An 18,488-nucleotide genomic window follows, 5' to 3' on the forward strand; every position below is an offset into this window, starting at 1 on the left:
TTATCAATTTCTTCGCTTCGCAAACAAGAGTTCTGTCGCTTTAAACTGCATACAGGTAGAGGTGTGCGAGAACCCGACAATTTTGTGGGTCCCGAGTGTGTCGGGGTTCTCGAGAATGTTCGAGATTCGGGAGACCGAGAAACGGTGTTGATTTTCCGAAGTACAGACATCGGTAAATCCTAATTCGAATCCCAACACTATTGGGAATCCTGACACTTTTAGGAATCCCGAAATCCTTGGCCCGATCCCGAGAAAAATTCTCATCCCAACCCGACATTTTCGAGTTCTCATACACCTCTACAGCCAGACTTTTTAGGGACGCGTGCTACCTTTAGAATAGGCGAGCAAACAGAAAATCAAGAAGACTCTATTTACATGGAGGTAGTTTTAACCCGATAGTAAAGCGCGATAGGTCGCCGTTGCGCTGGAGTTCGCGACGCAATCGCCGTGCTGATCAGCCCGGCGATATCAGTGGGGTTGTAACACGATGCTATTAGGAATCGACAATACACCATAATACGGCTGTCTACAAACTACAGGGAAACTTTGCTCGCGGAACATCGAAGAGGAACGACAACGAGATTCGCCGATAATGCACTTACTGTGTACATTACGCGCATAGGAGATGTGCAGCCGCTGATTTCGTATCGATCGAGGGAGATTTCTGCGTCTAGCTAGCCAGTCTTGGGGATGCCTAGAACTCTAATTAGCCCGTCTGCCATTGAATCGTGCCGAGGACCATCGTTCCGACCTGGTGCCACGCAAATGAGAGCCTAATAGCATCGGTATTCCCGCTTTCCCGCCCACTAATCCTTGCTTATCGTTGACAGGCGATAGTTTGCGAAGCAGTCGGATTCGAGGACGTGGTTCCCGACGCTCCAAGATTGGTGGTGGCGCGCGTGCCGGCTTGCACCAGCGACATCCGGGCAGGCAGCACGACGGATCAGATGAGGGAGGTCCGATTCCTATCCGGCTTGTGCGACCCGAACGTGGCTCGGATCCTGGGAGTTTGCGAGGTGGACCCGGTCCCGTGGACGATCATCGAGTACACGGAGCTCGGCGATCTCGCCCATTACCTCCAGTACAGCGTGCCACTTACGGGGACGCTCAGGCCGAGCTGCAATTTGAAAACCCTTAGGTGAGGCTGTTTATGACACACGGATCCTGAAACGGGACCAACGCCTGCAATCCTACCAGCGTCGCGAAATGAAACAGCGACGGTTGGATCAGACCCGGCTCGTCCCTAGAGGCAAAATTAATCAGCCGCCTGGGGCATAAAGTTGACAGGGGGCGCGAAATGGTATTTTCATTGTTGGCATTTTTTAAAATAAAAGTTCAGAGTAAGGGCATCAAGAAGCTGAAATAAATGTATTGTAAATAAAGGGCACAATTTGGCAAGTTCTGCTAGGGTGCAAAAAGGCTCGGGCCGGGCCTGGGTTTGATGATTCTAACGATTTGCGTGGGAATAATCGCGCTTGTACTTGACACCACTTCAGCCGATTTACTTGCAATTGAATCGGTATCTCGTCAGTTTTCGATCGTAGGATCGCGACACAATTGCCGGGGATTATGTATTATTACCGTTGGAATTGCAGGAGAGTATCAGAGATCGACGTTGTAAGTATCCTTATCGCACGATTCCTGAAAGCGAATCGTTGAATTCCGAAGTAAAATGGCATTGATTAATCGCGATCGAGTAATGAGGGAATGAAACTCATGTTCGCGGTTGTTTGAAAGAAAAGAAAGGCGCTCGCAGATCGACGCTGCACATTAAATTAAAGTTGCCGGTTGGGCAATCGACGAAGTAACTCAATCGATTAACGTCGACGAGCTTCAAACATAACGTTGTGTTTCACCAGCCAAAGCTGCCTGTTGTACATGGGGACGCAGATAGCATCGGGCATGAGGTTCCTCGAGTCGAAGAATCTGGTGCACAAGGACCTGGCAGCCAGAAACTGTCTAGTGGGCCGCTCATACGCCGTGAAAGTGACCGACATAGCGATGTGCAGTGACCTTTACAAGAAGGATTACAGTGACATAGGCGGCAGACCGCCGGCGCCGATCAGATGGCTGCCGTGGGAAAGCATTCTACTGGTGAGGTTAAAATAATAACGGCTCCGCCGAGTTCGTCCCCATGGTTTTCTCTTTAACCAGCGTTCTAGATCAATCGACCACCCTTGACAACTGTAGACATCGCGTTTTCAATTGCAGGACAGGTACACCTGCTCGAGCAGCGTTTGGTCCTTCGCTGTCACGCTTTGGGAGGTGATGAGCTTGGCCAGGGAAAAGCCCTTCCAGCACCTGACCAACGATCAAGTGATACAGAACGCCGAGCACATGTACTATGGAGCAGAGTTGCAGGTAGTTCTATTAAAAAGTCGAATTTCGTTTGCTCATTGAGTTTGATCGTGGGATCATTCTTTCTGTCAGTGGCAGAGGATTTTAATATAATTCTTATTTAAGTTATTGATGCATCAGAAAATCCCAAATGATTATTATTATTATTATTATTATTATTATTGCAATCGACGGGTAAAACCCTTTAGTACACAGAATACATTGTGGTAATATTAAGTTAAATAGCACACTACAGTACCTAAGAAATAAATTAGTATCTACTATTGCGCCCAGCTTATCATCCAAATCACTTGTTACTACCTACACCCAGGAAGCGATGAGATTCGAAGCGCTTCGAATTTGTCTTGAATATCAGGCGACTACTTCAAAGCATTTCCAACATGATTCAAAGCTTAAAACTCTTGAAAATTCTGAAAGACTTGAAAGTCTTGAAAGTCTTGAAAGTCTTGATCGTCTTGGAAGTCTTGAATTCTTGCTTCAAAGTCTTGGTAAGTTTCGGACCCGTATGTACGTCCACCGCCAATTCGCGGGACAATACAATCATAAATTGCGACCCTGAAGAGACCCTCTGGCCGACCAACCTGGCTAATTTGTAGCAACCAGATGTTCATTTTCAAGACTTTCAAGACTTTCAAGACTTCCAAGACTTTAAAACGCTATCAAGACTCAAGACTTCCAAGACTTTAAAACGCTATCAAGACTCAAGACTTATCAAGACTCAAGACTTATCTAGACTCAAGACTTATCAAGACTCAAGACTTATCAAGAATCAAGACTTATCAAGACTTTTCAGACTTTCAAGAGTTTTAAGCTTTGAATCATGTTCGAAGTGCTTCGAAGTTTTCCCCACATATATATATTGAGATTCGAAGCGCTTCGAAGCTCATCACTACATCCAGGTGACAGAACTTCTCTCGATTACCTCTCCTCGCATAAAAAACTCTTACCTTGTACACCTCTACCGATACCATCGCGAATTATCCAGCATCGGCGCTACTAAACCGTGTCCCCGTTGCAGGTGTACCTACCGAGACCGACGATGTGCCCGGACGAGGTTTACAGGATGATGTGCTCGTGCTGGCGGAGGGACGAGACCTCGAGACCGACGTTCAAGGACATTTACACGTTCCTGAAGAACATGATCGCGGACTATCGGCCCGGTGCATAGGCGTGACCGATCCCGGTTGACTGTGATAAAACGGACGGGGGCATTCCTCGGTCGACATCGAGCGTGTCGATCTCTCGAGAGTTGAACTCCTTGGAAGTGTACAATCGTTAGTTTTTAGTGCATGCGCTTGGGCGAACGGAGCTCCGGCCGAATCCCCGCAATCCTCGATCATGGTGGAGGATCGGCGAAGCAGACTCGCGCGGCGCTCCGTTCCGAAGCGTTGCAGGGCGAGAAGCCCCGGCGAGCTCTTTCGCTCCCAATCGCTATCTCGTCGTTCGTGTGGAAACGAGAGAGAGATCTCGCCCCGCGGGAATCTAGTGATATTTCGTCTCTGGCCACGCAGCGAAAAACGATCGCCTCGGTATTTTCTAGTCAGTTCGGTCCTTCGATTCCTACGCGAGTGCTGATCGTGCGCAGTATTCTGGACACTGGCGACGCCAAGCACTGATAAGTCTATCCACATGTACATACGAAATCTAGATATCGACGCCTAGGTGAACGCAGGGAATTTCTCGCTGCGGCTGGTGCATCGAAATATCCTCGACCGTCCTTCGATCCGACCCGGCCGTCGAATCCATCGACGTTCGAAGCGATCCGCGCGCGACTTCAGGTTAATTTCTAGGTAATTCAAATCGTCGCGCTCTCGGTGTCGAGGCTCGCCGTGAGGCCGTTCAAAAGGTAACACTGTCGGTTCGATGAGCGCTCAGCGATGTGCCCACCAGCCCCGCGCGACAATTCCGGATTCCTTGTACATTCCGCGAGCCCGTCAGTAGCGAAGTACTTATATCGTTCCATTGCCTCCTATTTTCCATTCGAAAGAGATCTAACTATCCTCAGCGGGCGGTAGAACTCGAGAGACCCTGGGAGCATGCCCGTCGATCCAGAGGCGAGGATCAGCCACGGGGACGTAGCAAAAGTAACTGTCACGCTTCGAGAGGAATCGATGCAAGTTTTAGGCTGCGCCGTAACTCGAACTCCAAGACCGCGAACGAACGTTTGAACGCGACGATAGGACGTCGACTTGCTGCTGATGGACGTAGCAGGAGCCAAAGTGATTGCCACCTGGACGAGTCGACGCGGCAGGATAATCGAAGGGGAAGAAGGAAATGGCCAAGTGGTAAAGTGCCAAACAGAGTCAGGCGTTCAAACGTTCCCCTCTGCACGCACCTTTCTGTAATTCTCAAACTGAATTCAAGTATACGTTGAAATGATTAACAATAAAGTACTGAGTATTCCTTTCTGAGTCCTACTGCGTTCTTTCTTTCGCAGCGCTCGCTTCGAAGTTCCTTGTTCCAGAAAGCGAACTGGTTGACTGGGAGTAGCTGGGGATAATTGGCGTGAACTTTTAAGTGCCCGGTAAATAATGGCGATAATATTGAAAGAAAGGCGTACCGTTATCATTTCGGTAAGTTACTTGCAGAGGAAAAACTGGTTAGTACTTCCTGGCTCGTTTAAGCAAATTGCAGTTTGATACGCGCTCCTAGTCGTATCTGCATTGGGGTGTATGCACTTTTCGAGTGATGACCTAAAATAGCACCATTTTAACGTAAATAAAACGTTTCATAACAGGATATGAATCAATTTAATACAAAATCAAAAGCGATTAAATATCCTGCCCCGCGATTTTATTTAAAGTGACACATCACCATCGTAATTGCAGTACGAGAAAATAATTATTTTTTTAGCTTTAAGTGCACTTTTGATGAAATTAAATAAAATCGTTTAACTTAAAGTTATTTTTTTCATATATCCACTAGCTATAGGTAGGCTTTGAAAGGAGAAAGAATATACTATTCAAACTCTGTCGAAGCTAACGTCAATTTCTAAACGCTTTATTCTAGAAACTGTGTAACAAAAAATTAACCCACATAAAATAATAAAGTTCGATAATTTCTAGAGCTACTCGATTCGATATTGAACCGTTAGAGGCGATGTTTACTCCATTTGCAAAGATATCTATCAACATAGATGGTGTCGCCGGTAATTCGTTTGCATACGCGGTACGCATCTGAAAAAACAGAATTAACGAGAAACCCGAGGCTGCGACTAAAATAACATTACATAAACAAGAAACCTGAAACATCCTTCCTCAACTTTTAATTGCGTGCAATAAGGCATTACTAAAAGCCTTCTCTCAGAAGCCAAAGAAAAACCTTCCAGTGGATGATATTTGCTTGCCAAACATCTACTGTTGGCAAACGTCTGTTCCAGGAAAATGCCTTGCTCGCGCTGAGCGAATAATATCGTGCAGCCACGAGGCAAGCTGAGATAAAGATGCGAGTTAAGTCCTTCCTGAATAACGATACTGAGCTGTGTATCTTGAAGGGGAAATATTTGCCAGTGGAAGAAAAAAAGAGAAGCGTAAGACAATTTCGTGCAACTCGCTAAGTAAAAATCGCGAAAGGACTTTTCGACCGCTTGCCCGACTTTATTGACCAAAACCATTAACAGCAGCTACCATATAGTGGTTCAGAAGAGTTCAATAAACGACGGACGTAATCTTCAGTAAACTCTGTTCATAGAATTCGCAAAAGAAATGTTCAACCGTATACTGGACCTTATTGCCAGAAACCATTAACAGGAGCAGAAGGATGATGCTCGGAGAGCTTGGATAAGCAAAGCTTCCATCCTTCAGGCGCCTAAGATGACCGAGTCCGGCCACTGAATGGCCCAGGCCACTTAAATGCATACGCGACCGACCGATATTGAATACGTGTACCACTCACTGGCTGCAAAGTGGTGTCTCTAAAGCAAAGTTCCGAGCTCCTACCAGGCTCTGCGGTACCGATATCTTAAAAGGTTGCCAGAACAATCGTTCCTTAGCCAGGCATGACCAACTCCCCGCGAGGTTAGTCCCATTAAACCGCGGGTCGCTCATAAATCACTGGGTAAACCTTTTATCGGCACAATTCGGATAACATTGCTCCACGTCGAGACCGAGGCTCATTAATCTTTCCCTGGCGAAGTGCATGGATCCGGTTCGATCATAGAGACACGGCCGGGAAATTGATGGCGACTTTATGGGATGGGGAGAGGAAAAAAGTCAGAGACGTGCTTCTGTTCTGGAATAACTTTGACGGCTCTGATACTTCGAACGAGAACTTCGGCGCGGCGATAGTTTTGCGGAACGAGAGTGGAGAGGTTCATTCGTCGTGCCGATGTTGGTGGACAATCGAATAAATTTCGGGAGATAAAAGTAATCAGAGGAAATGTGAACGTCTTGATTTTTGTTAGAATATAATGTTTATTTATTCAAGAAAATAAAAGTTACACAGTCGAACGTCAGTATAATAATAATAATAAGAACTGTATAAAACTTAAACTAAAAGTAATAGAAAGAATACTGTCTTTAGCGCGATGCAAGTTATCCGTTCAGAGGGTTTTCTCGGACTGAGAAGCGCAGGGGTCGAGAAGACCGTTTTCCCCTCGTTTGGGTCTCCTGTAGCGAAAGAAAGGAAACTCATAAATTACCGGGTCCTTAAAGTCCCTGACACTCTAACTCTAGGAACAGTCTATCGTTGTACACATTCCAACAATTTTAGAGGAAACGGACATGAATATTCGAAAGTCGGGAAACTACGTCGACGCGGAGGTAGTATCTTAAGTTAACTATTTAAGTGCAGTCGTCATCGCGTGGCATCACACTCATTGATTGTTTACTCGGGAGGGGAAGTACGGAGGCGCACCTTATTCCGGAAATCACCGACCGATCGATGGAGTCGTTCAAAGGCATTGAACTGACTATGCGCTTGCATTAAACCCCGAGGCAATGAAATGCACAAGGATGACATGGTCATGAGCGTTTGTCAACCCAGACCAAACCTACTTTGGACCACTTAGTACTGACTCTCATTCTACGCGCAATTTCACCTCAAAGTAATTAAATGTCCAGTGCTAAAGCGATCGTTAGCGTTTGTCGACTTAAGGGTTGTTCCTACCGTGACGGCTGAAAAAAACTTAGTTTTTCTGGAATTAAAATATGAAACAAGTATTGCACGTATCACTTTGCACGTTTGTAACTTTATTCTATCGCCTTTTAAAATTATAAAAAAAATTATAGCGGAATATGAACATCGGGAGTAGACACTACAAGAGGAAACATGAAAGAGAAAGAGAAAGAAAACAATAGTTAGAAATTATATAACACATTTAACAGTAAAAGAGTGCAAAAGGCGAGGTGCAGCTGTCAGCTGTTGTTACCCTAACCACTTGAAACCACTTAAAACTAAAACTAACAGTTTATACGGAGAATAAATTCATATGTCATATCCTTTCGAATGCCAGCCTTGATATCCGCAATTGCAGTTATCTGAGAAACAAAATTCAAGAAGATTGGTGCAGTACTTGTTTCATTTTGAATTCCTTTCTTAATTCTTAAATTGTAAATTAAGTTGTTTTCAGCCGTCTCACTAGGAAGACCCCTTAATCCCGGCTTAACTCAGGTCCAACCCTGACTGTATGTACATACATTGGGTCCCCGAGATAATGAAATGCATGGCGACGAAACACGGTCGTGAGCATGTGCGCGCGCGTAGCCGAGCATGTGTGAGTGTCGCGTAACGCTGGTCGCTTACGTTTATATAATGCCAGAGCCGGGAAAGTGAGACCATTGAATCGTCGACTGTCAAAGAGACACGCGTTCCTCAGACATCAACGACAACATGAAGCTCTACCTACCTGTTGTTCTTGTCGCCCTCGTGGCCACCCTTCTGCACTCGGCTGGTAAGTAACAGTAATAAGAGGTCCAAGATCATTCTGAAGAACGCTGCGAGTGTTATTTCGTCGTCTCTTCTCCTTCTAGTTGTTAATGGAGCTCAATTTTTTTTAAAATAGTACGTTGTAGCAGGACTAGTCGAAAAGTTAGCTGTAAATGTAGAAATATTTGGGGTGCTAGAAGGGGAATATTTGTTCAATAACAGTTCTTTTTATGGAAAGATACAATAATCGCGAGGCTAAACTCTCAAAAGTGAGATTCGTGGAGCCTGACGCTGAAAGTTATGATCAGAGACTAGGCTACGACGTAAGCTAGCTGTTTAAAAAGCACGTGTTTCCATTATTAACAGACGTTTCGTGGAAGCAACCCACTTCTAGGAGGCATATTGGATTTCACAAATAAAAATTAGAAATGTCAGAATTTGGAGGATTGGGTGAGTTTGGCGAGACGTAGATTCGTTGAAATCGCGGGCCGCGCGCAATTAGAGAAGGGTGCAGTCTATTTTATCGAAACTTCCCTCCACGAGTTGCCCTTTAATATTTCCACCGATCTTCGGTGTTCGGTATTTAGCTTCGATTATGGATTTCTCGACGGGCCCGCATTCCAAGCCTGAAACAGCTGCGCATTCCTCTTTGATGGCTCCGAGATCAACGACTTTTCTTTACCGTGTCACAAGACCGTCGCGGCAAATTGAAATATTTGCGCCCCAGTGTGCCGAACCCCTCTTTTCCATTCGCTTCTCTGCACTCCACCGAGTGACTCTGTGTCTCGCGAATTCTTCCTGCAGTCATGGAGAATTGACTTGTACGCACAATGCATTTTGCATTAATAATATAGGTAAGAAGTCACCACTGTAAATTCAAGACAACATGGTGATTCTCTGAAAAGATTAAAAGTACACGCGTCTAGCTTTACTTTAGCTACATATCACGGTCCCCCGCCATTAACGTTCCCAAACCATTCTCGTTCCACCTAAGGCCACCTTAGGATTCTGTGGGGATCCGAGACTTTCCAAAAGATCACTTAGACGTTGATACATTAACTAAATTAAAAAACCTGTTTCCAGAATACGTGACTGCAGAGATCTGTCCACCGGAGAACTGCCTGAATCCTGATAAGTGCGAGCAAGTGTTCGTCGATGGAGAATGCTCATATCCTTGCAACACGTGCTGCAGCGTAGGTGAGTTCACTCGACATTTCAGCAGCTCTTTACGTTTACTCCGAACTCGTCCATACGTCATTGAACTAATGGAAGTCGAAGGATCTCGCGTTTCAGCGACTACTACTGATAGCCGAGAATACGTTCGTTATCGCGCAGTTGAAATACCGCGGCGTCCAATTCGCGCGTGGTGTAATTTCAATATTTTTATCAATTATTGCAAACGTTCGTTATGGATACGCGCGAGGTTCCGGTGAAACGGCCGAGCTTTCGTTCATTCGTGTCACGATGCAAAACACACAGGGAACGACGGTAATTATCAAGCAGTAACGTAACCGTTACAGCTGGATATAGCAATTTCACGCTCGCCAGTACGGCACGCACGCAACACCATCATTTCTACTGTGCCAAATCGAATACTCTCGAGATTCACTTTTGCGCGTGGTGAATTTCGAACGGCTGGCCAGCTAATTCATGCGGCGCTGGCGATACTTTCACGAAGCATGCCGCTAGGCTGCTACGTCCGATCGATTCCTCCAACTTTCCGATGCTATTGTCCAAGCAGTTCTCCGATTCGTTCTATCGTTCGTGGTAGATGATTTCGTTGCTCGATGAATTGGGAAAGCTTCGGGAATCAACTTTGCAACTTGATGTACTTATACGTGACCACTATTTTTTAGGAAAGCCTGCTTACAGGGGAAGCAACCCGGAAATTCAGAGTTTTCTTCTTCGTGGAATATCTCGAGAACGGTGAGAGATATTGGAAATAATTTCAACAAAAGTCGCACCTTTTTTTATGTCTACAAAACTGCGTGAAAATAATTCTCGAGAAATCGATACTTTTCTAGTTACACCCACCGTCAATCCTTAATTTGTAGATATACAAAATGATGCACCTTTTGTTTAAACTTCTTTTCGATATCTCTCACCGCTCTCGAGATATTTCACAGATAAGAGACTTCTGTATTTTTTAAAGGAGTCACTTCAACCCCTGGAAAAACACTATGGCGCCAACAAAAAATAGTTTTGTGCTAGGGATCAACTACTTTACTTGCGCGCAAAGTTGACGAAGACAATGCTAACACTGCGTTTGAGAACAGAACAGTCAAGTGCCGATAAATCAGGAAATATACAAATTACGGGAGACCGGGGCAAGTTGATACGTTCGAATTATCTCGACACCGTATATATGTAGCTCCATTTGAGTCAGATATGTGAAGATTGTTCTCCAATTCTTTCCTACGATTCAGCGTACGTGTGTGTACATTGACGTTAACAAGCGTTTATTAAACTCTTTTCGTTTGTATAGAGAAAAAGTAAATACTTTCGATACATCCAAATTGATCGTCAAAGTAACATTTTTTCATTCGTTTTGTATGTATTTTCTCAAGTTTCCGCTTGCTATATATTAAAGAGGAAGAATCAAAGTATATTTTGGCATATTTGTTATTAAGTAATTAATTCAAATAGAAAATGAAAAAAAATTGAAAACAGAATAACGTATCAACTAGCCCCGCAGTGGGGTAAATTGATACACTTTACCTTCGTCCAAATTTATATTTTTTTTAGAGATGTACCCTCTACTACTAGTGGCCGACTAGTTAGTTAAGCCGACTATCCGGCCACTTTTGTAGTCTAGCGACTAGTCGGCGATTTATCGGCCCACTTTTTGTGAATACATTTCTCTCTCTCTCTCTTTTTTCTAACAAGTTTTATAATTTTGCTACTAGAGATGTACCGACTAGTGGCTGACTAGTCGGTTTAGGGGTTACGCCACCCTCAGGCGCTCGAAACAGCACTAAACTATTTGGACGAATTGTTTTTGCAGCTACTATGAGCTTGAAAATTATTTCTCTACTTCTTGTGTGCAGAGCATGTATTAGTCCATATATTGTATAAATACTGAACAAAAATATAAAAATATGGCCGAGTTATACAGCCCATTAAAGAGGAAGGACCAAAGTATATTTTAGCATATTTGTTATCGAGTAATTAATTAAAAAATGAAAAACATTGAAAACTGAAGAAACGTATCAACTAGCCCCGGTCTCCCCTACTTGACACTGCCAAATCTTCGACTATCTCAAGAGAAATGATTTCTGCTCACAGTGAAGGAGGAGCACAGGACGCACTGCCGCCACTGGGGTGGCGAATGCATGAACGCTTGCAATCCAATCCTACAGCATCCGGTCGTCGATTGCCCTGACCAAGTTTGTTGTACGTTAGTCTAAGGGAAGGAAAAGAAAGCTGTCCAGCCTGTGAATCGCTAATGTTGATGTAAGCGATTTATTACGACATCGTCTCTGGCCTGTTCGTTCGTGAATGTTGCGTGTAATAATAATGGCCGACCGAGTCACGCTAAGTTTGTTCGTACCACGGTAGAAAAGCGACTTAATTGGTTCTAGAGGCACACAAGTACCTCGCCAGTAATCGACAGACAATAAATCGCCGTAGCACCAGGGCCCGTTGCAAATCTGAGACTCGCCAGCATTTAGGGGAGAGGTGCCATAGAAGCGACAAGTTTTAAACGGGACAAATAAAATTGCCAAAATTCTAAACGGATTACACATGCAAGTTACATTCCTGTTTAAGGCAACGCTGCTTACTACCTAGTTATTTGACGTAAACTTCGCCGCGGTCTCACTCGCAAACGATCAGTAATCCGCAGTTGACGTTCTTTCTGAATTAAAAAGAGAAGTTTCTTTAGTTTTCTAGGGCGGTTCGTGAGTTATATACTAAGTGTGCAAGTCTTATATCATTAAAAGAGCCGCTATAACAGGTAAAGATTTATATTTATTTTCTTTGTTTCCAGGTTATCTTATAATATGCTCACTTATAGTCTTAAATGGGACAACGTAACAAGTCTGAAACGGGACGTCCGTTTCCCTTCCAGTAGCAGTGAGATTTCAATTCTGACTCGAGCATGGGCTTGCGAAAACGCGCGAGACTATTAACGAGTAATTCTAAAAAAAGCGCTGCGTTTGTAAAGAAAACTTTGCTACCAGTAAATACCATTGGTTACCAATGTAAAATTTGCGAGAAATGGGCCAATGAGCCGTGCGGAATAAAGGGTGTATTCAACTTTCTGTTGTACGTGCCATTAATTATATTCTAACAGTTGATCTCATTTTTGTTCTCGTTTTGTTTATTTCCATTAACGTGTCCCTTTCATCACGTCGAATGTCCTATTTAAGACTACCTGGCCGTGAAAGGGACATTTTCGACTTATTTGAAAATCAAAGATTTTGTTATTTTCTGTTATTATTATAATGAGTTTGCAATGTATTGTTAGTGAAGGCCAATAAATATACTTCCTATCAGTGCACTTGTGTTTTAAATACCTGCCATGATATTATCAGAAATGGACGCTAAATAAAATTGTCCATTTTATAGCAGCTCTCCCCCGCGTGGTGCAAACGCGAACGCTGTTTACGACGAACGATTCTCGCGTGGCTTCTAGTAGATTTACCTTAACGTGTGCGCGTAAGAGTGCGTAGTGTTAAACGTCAGACGGGTGACGAGGAGAGCAAGTATTTATTGTATAATAAAATATGTGTGTTAAATAGGTAATTTGACGTTTACTGTTCAACCTTTTCATCCGATAAGAATACTCGGCAAAGATTTATCGGTCGTGGTTCATTGAAGAATGGAAATCGTTGGCCTCTGCCTCGCGACTGGCAGATACCTTATCGTGATATCGAACCTGTTTTCTCTGATAAAGCAGATAGTGACGTAGCACCCTTGACATTTCGAGCTTTGCATTAAAATAGCGGTTTTACGGTGCTCCGGGTGCAAGAAATCTTTCTGCTGGAAATATTTTTCAAATAATTAATGAGTAGCGTATTTCTGCGTCTGTTGTATTTGTTTCTGCATGCTCAATTTTTAAAATAGATATTACCCCTGGAACGACACTAGGGAGTCACCGGTGACACGAGGACATTTTAATGTTGATACTTCGATCGACGATAGAATATCAAGCTTTCTCTCCCAAGTTTCGATTTCTTTACTGTAAACGATAACCGTGTGTTGGGAATATCTCCTCTGAAGCAGTGATGAGCAATCCGCGGCCCGCGGGCCGCATTTGGCCCGCCAGCCGCTGATCTGCGGCCCACCTGAACATTTGCATATATCTTTTGAACAGTAAAAGATATCGGAATGAATGTTGCGCCAAAAAATAGGATAAAATTATCCCTTTCTAATGTTGTATAATTTTATATTTTTTTACGTTTATTTTTTTTCCTTTCTGTTAACTTAATTATGATAAAAAACATTGAAAACTGTTTATTTGGTACATTATTTAATGTCCTTTTAAGTGGTTTCTAATACAATTGTTTAATCGTTCGTCATCGAGTCGATTACGATGAACATTTTTTTAAATTTTCATTCTCGAGAATAGTTGCTGACACGCGTGCGTACTGCCAAATAAGCTGATTATTTGCCTGGAGTGGGTTGCTAGTAATGGAAATTTATTAGCCGGAAAGTAACGCTTATGCAACTCAATAAGACTAGCATTCTGAAATTTATTCCCTAATTCTGTGTCGTTTTGTAAATCGATTATTTCCATTTGAAATTCTTCGGGAATTCTTTTAGCTTTAGCATTTATATTAAAGGGTGATGAAAAAATATTAAAATTTGTTTGTTTAGTTTTCCATCGCTAGCTACCCACTCCAGGCAAACAATGAGCTTATTTGGCAGTACGTATGCGTGTCAGCAACAATTCTTGAAAATGAAAATTTTAAAAAGTGATCGTAGCAATCGACTCGCTGACGAATGATTAAATAATTGTATTAGAGCAGCAGTTTCGAATGTCGCACCCAATATTGTCAAGCTCGTTAACGAGAAACAGAATCAAGTATCTCGTTAAGTAAATTTCAATGGTTATTTAAGTTCATTTAATTAGAAAAATATACATACATATACCTGTTTATATTATAATATGTAGGTATATATTACTGTGTATATATTACTAATAAACAGTACATCAAATTTAAAAAAAAACGTTTCATTGTAAATCAATGTCAGGAATAACAAATTCAACCTATAAATTATAATTCTTGGATTAGTTATGAGGTGATGGACGTGAGGGTGGTAATAAGGTACACTACTTAATAAACTCAACAAATAATATGGTTTATTTTAAGACCAAAAAAAAAACTACTTTAAAGAAGATATCGAGCGGACGAAAAACAACCGCTCTACTCGAGTCCTTCTAGCCGAATGCCCAACGGTCGCGTTCCTTTCAGAATCGCAGGCAACGCGTACCACGTGCACAACTTTTGGAAAAAACCCCGGCCCTGAGAACAAGGGAGGTTTCGTCGCCAGGCAAATCCAACAGTCACGAAACCTTCACTTGAACTTTATGACCTTACCTGGTCGCCTTCTACTCCGCTCGAAAATTCGCTGCTACGCACGCTACAGTTGCAACAAAATAATTATAAATTATTTAAACATTTACGCGAGCGCTGTACGAACTTGGGGCGATACATATATCGCTATTTTTCATGAGCAGAAATAAGGACATTTAGAGCATTACATATTTAATTACAAATTACTAATAGTTAAACATCTTTGAAATATCTTTCTTAAATAAATTGTTGATTTATTATTAAAGAATTAATCAATTACTCTGCAAATTTTGATCGCAAACAATTTTTTTATACCTTCTTTATGACGAGTTGCCTCTTAAATGAGCAGAAATTGGGACATTCACCTTATACATTTACGGTGGGGCAAGTTGTTACGGTAAGAACGTGCCCCAAGTCACGGTAACAACTAGCCCCTACCGACACATGTAGCAATTTGAAGGACTATTCTGCTTATACATATATTCTGTTGGAATGTGTACAACGATAGACTGTTCCTAGAGTTAGAGTGTCAGGGACTTTAAGGACCCGGTAATTTATGAGTTTCCTTTCTTTCGCTACAGGAGACCCAAAAGAGGGGAAAACGGTCTTCTCGACCCCTGCGCTTCTCAGTCCGAGAAAACCCTCTGAACGGATAACTTGCATCGCGCTAAAGACAGTATTCTTTCTATTACTTTTAGTTTAAGTTTTATACACTTCTTATTATTATTATTATACTGACGTTCGACTGTGTAACTTTTATTTTCTTGAATAAATAAACATTATATTCTAACATATTCAAACGATAAACGCTATTGCACCATGTTCTTAAATGTCATCTGATCCATAAGAACGAATAAATCTATAATATCGACGTTAAATAATTGAAATAGACCAAAAAATAATGATAGAAAAATATTTACTTATCTGATGCGCGACTAATAGGTTCTTGCTTACAACCACACGAATCGTTGTCGCGGACGCTATTAACATGGGCGACAGAGTGGCGCGATCAACTCACACGGAAAAAATAATTTAAAGTACAACGCTCTTTTTATTTTCAAGATAGAGCCGTCGGAACAACTTACCCCCGCAACTTTTAGCCCCGGTCTCCCCTACGACAGGAACTGAGGACTATGAACACTATGAGCAGTGCGTTGAGCTTCCAGCTGCAAATATAGGAAGGTGAAGCCCTGACGAAAACATTACCCGAGTGTCCGGAGTCAATTCTTTTTCTCCTTCGCACGACAGATAGCAGGAATTGCAGAGTAGTCTGAGATTGTTATCAGAGCCAGGCAGCGGGTGAGTCACTGTTGTACTCAACAGCAATGGCCTGTTTTGAGACTGATAGATAAAGAAATTCGTGAACAGAGGAAGCAACAGCAGTTGATAGTGGACATGTGCGCAACGTTGAAAGGAAATGAACGCGAAGCGCAAGCTAATTTTATTATTCAACGCTCCGCTCTGTCAACTGACGGTAACAGATGATATTCGCGTTGCACGTAACTAGGAGTAACTGGAAAACTAGACGAAGGACGCGCAGGAGGATGATGCGAAGCAGGAAGGAGCGAGGAATGGGTGGAGAGGGTACCGAGCGCTCAGGGCGATGCAGGCAGGAGGTTCGATAGTGCACGAATTCACGCATACGAGACCCAGAGCGGTGTTAGTTAGCCCTCGGGGGTCACTAGCGGAATCGCGAGCACGAGGAAAAGAGAACCAGCCGCGGGGCTCCCATCGTCCGCCATCTGAGCGCGAGATAAGAAACGGGAAGGCAGTGACGCACTCGTCGTTGCGGATTAACGTTCGCGAACAGTTGTGTAAAATGAATAACAAGCGAAAAAGTCGCGCGGCTCGGCTAGAGCGAATCTCCGGCTAAGCGTGACCAAGGAGGAAATAAAGATGCGAGGAAGAAGAGATACCTTGCCCGCGGCGATACACGCGAAACATGTGACACTAAATATAGAGACACGCAGAGCTCTACCGACGCCGCAACGGAATCGGCCGAAAATAACGAAATAAATGGCCCTTGGCTATTGAATACCGAGTGGGATAAAACAGTGCAAAGAGTTTGAATTTAGCTGTTGTCTAAAAGCCAGAATGTACGGTAATTATGGGATTTAAGGGGTTACGCCACTTTGGATTCGAAAAATAGCAGCTATCTTTAAAAAATTTTTTTTGAGAAAATGGTGATGAAACTTAAAAATCTATGACTAAGCATTTAGTATACAACTATTGAAGTGCGCAACAAAAATTTTGTTTGCTTCCTTCGAACAAAATGACGTCGCTGTGACCGGTCCTGGAAATGATGCTTTCGCAATCGGTGAGCAGCCTAACGCATACAATTTTCAGCCGATTCACATGAAACTTTGAGAGGATCTTTTCAATTTAACAATCTAAAGAATTATATAAAAACTGACCTTGCTACGGATACTTTTATATTCACTTTTCACTTAAAACTTTTTAATTTTCTGTTATCATTTTTTGTTTTTAATCTCAAAGATAGCTGCTACTTTTCGAATCCTAAGTGTTGTAACTCCTAAAGCCATGTCTAAATTTTGCAGTGGAAACTTTTTCTAAGAATGCATATTATTATTTGAACATTTTGTGCTACTGCTTGCATTGAAGAGAATACAAATTCTGATATTCGTTACCCTTGAAAAACTAAAAGCAAAGACATTCGTAAAAACTATGAATTTGTAACTACTGTGATAGCCAAAATGAACTCGACGTGTAACTATTGCAGCAAAGTGCGGTAGGCTTACCTCGAAAAACGGCAAAATCTTTAAAAGTAATAAGGGAAACACGTTCTCGCTTACTAACCCGATCCAAACTAACAGCCTAAAAGAAATAAAATCAACAGTGCCGTGCCGATTTTATTACCAACACCCCTGAAATACCGAAAGTGCGGCATCTCTCCCATAATCAGCCTATGTATAGATCGTACAGGGGAAGTCATCGCTAACTTTTCCCCTTCAAGAGTAAGAAATACGCCTCTACAGAGAGAACAGGAATATGAAGAAGAGGAAGACAGAGGATGGGAAGTTATGATTCAAAAAAGCCAGAAGAAGGTGATCAGGGAGAAGAGATATACTTCACCCGCGGAGGTACAAACGAACTTATGTGACACTAAGCATGGAGACTTGAGCAGGCGCCGTCGCTGCGAACTCGGCATCGGAGTCATCCTAAAAGTAATAAAATAAACGCTCCCTGATTACCAGTAAGCCAAGTAAAAAGAATGTAATGAGTCGTTCACGTTCATAAAGAGCCGCGCAATTATCCGCAATCGTTAATGTAAATCGCGAGTACCTCCCCGTCGACAGCGTTTTCCCTCCGCGGACGGAAAGAGGCCCATAAAGGCAGGACGCAACGAGGACGGGCTTACCAAGATGAAGAGAAAGAGCAAGAAACTGCGAAAGGGTTGGAGATTACCGAGAAACGAAGGAGGAGCGCTAAACTGCAACCCAGAGAGAGGAGAATTACGAGGAAGTGGACGAGAAGAAGAAGAAGAAGAAGAGAACGGCGAAGGGGACGCAGAAGAAGATGATGAAGAAGAGGCACACGTTGCCCGGGGCGCTGCAGGCAGATGCCAGTACGTGTACTTACATATACACACGTAAGAGCCGTTTCGGTTAGCCCCGGGGGCGGAGGCGCGGAATCATGCAGCGTAGAAGAAGAAGGAGGCCCCCTTCCCCGCTCTCCCCCGGTGCCCGTCGTTGTGTAGAAGTTGCCCCCGGGGGCAGACGCGGA

General features: G+C 43.1%; 2 protein-coding genes across 3 annotated transcripts in view; both read left to right on the forward strand.

The window, feature by feature from the left end:
* LOC143376474 (discoidin domain-containing receptor 2) overlaps window positions 1-4,769 on the forward strand; it is a 125,684-nt gene extending 120,915 nt beyond the window's left edge. For both annotated transcript variants that reach the window (XM_076826890.1, XM_076826882.1), the window contains exons 14-17: window positions 831-1,138; window positions 1,860-2,094; window positions 2,212-2,361; window positions 3,377-4,769. In XM_076826890.1, coding sequence (XP_076683005.1) covers window positions 831-1,138; window positions 1,860-2,094; window positions 2,212-2,361; window positions 3,377-3,526 — 843 coding nt within the window. In that variant the 3' untranslated portion in view covers window positions 3,527-4,769. The remainder of the gene's footprint in view (window positions 1-830; window positions 1,139-1,859; window positions 2,095-2,211; window positions 2,362-3,376) is intronic.
* A 3,331-nt stretch (window positions 4,770-8,100) lies between these two features.
* LOC143368031 (uncharacterized) lies at window positions 8,101-12,719 on the forward strand. The gene is made up of 4 exons (XM_076810374.1): window positions 8,101-8,248; window positions 9,307-9,420; window positions 11,509-11,676; window positions 12,212-12,719. Exons 1-3 carry the CDS (start codon window positions 8,188-8,190, stop codon window positions 11,628-11,630), a joined length of 297 nt encoding a protein of 98 aa, XP_076666489.1. The 5' UTR covers window positions 8,101-8,187; the 3' UTR covers window positions 11,631-11,676; window positions 12,212-12,719.
* The last annotated feature ends 5,769 nt before the right edge of the window (window positions 12,720-18,488 follow it).

This window comes from Andrena cerasifolii, chromosome 1 (genome assembly GCF_050908995.1).
Source record: "Andrena cerasifolii isolate SP2316 chromosome 1, iyAndCera1_principal, whole genome shotgun sequence".
NCBI lineage: Eukaryota > Metazoa > Arthropoda > Insecta > Hymenoptera > Andrenidae > Andrena > Andrena cerasifolii.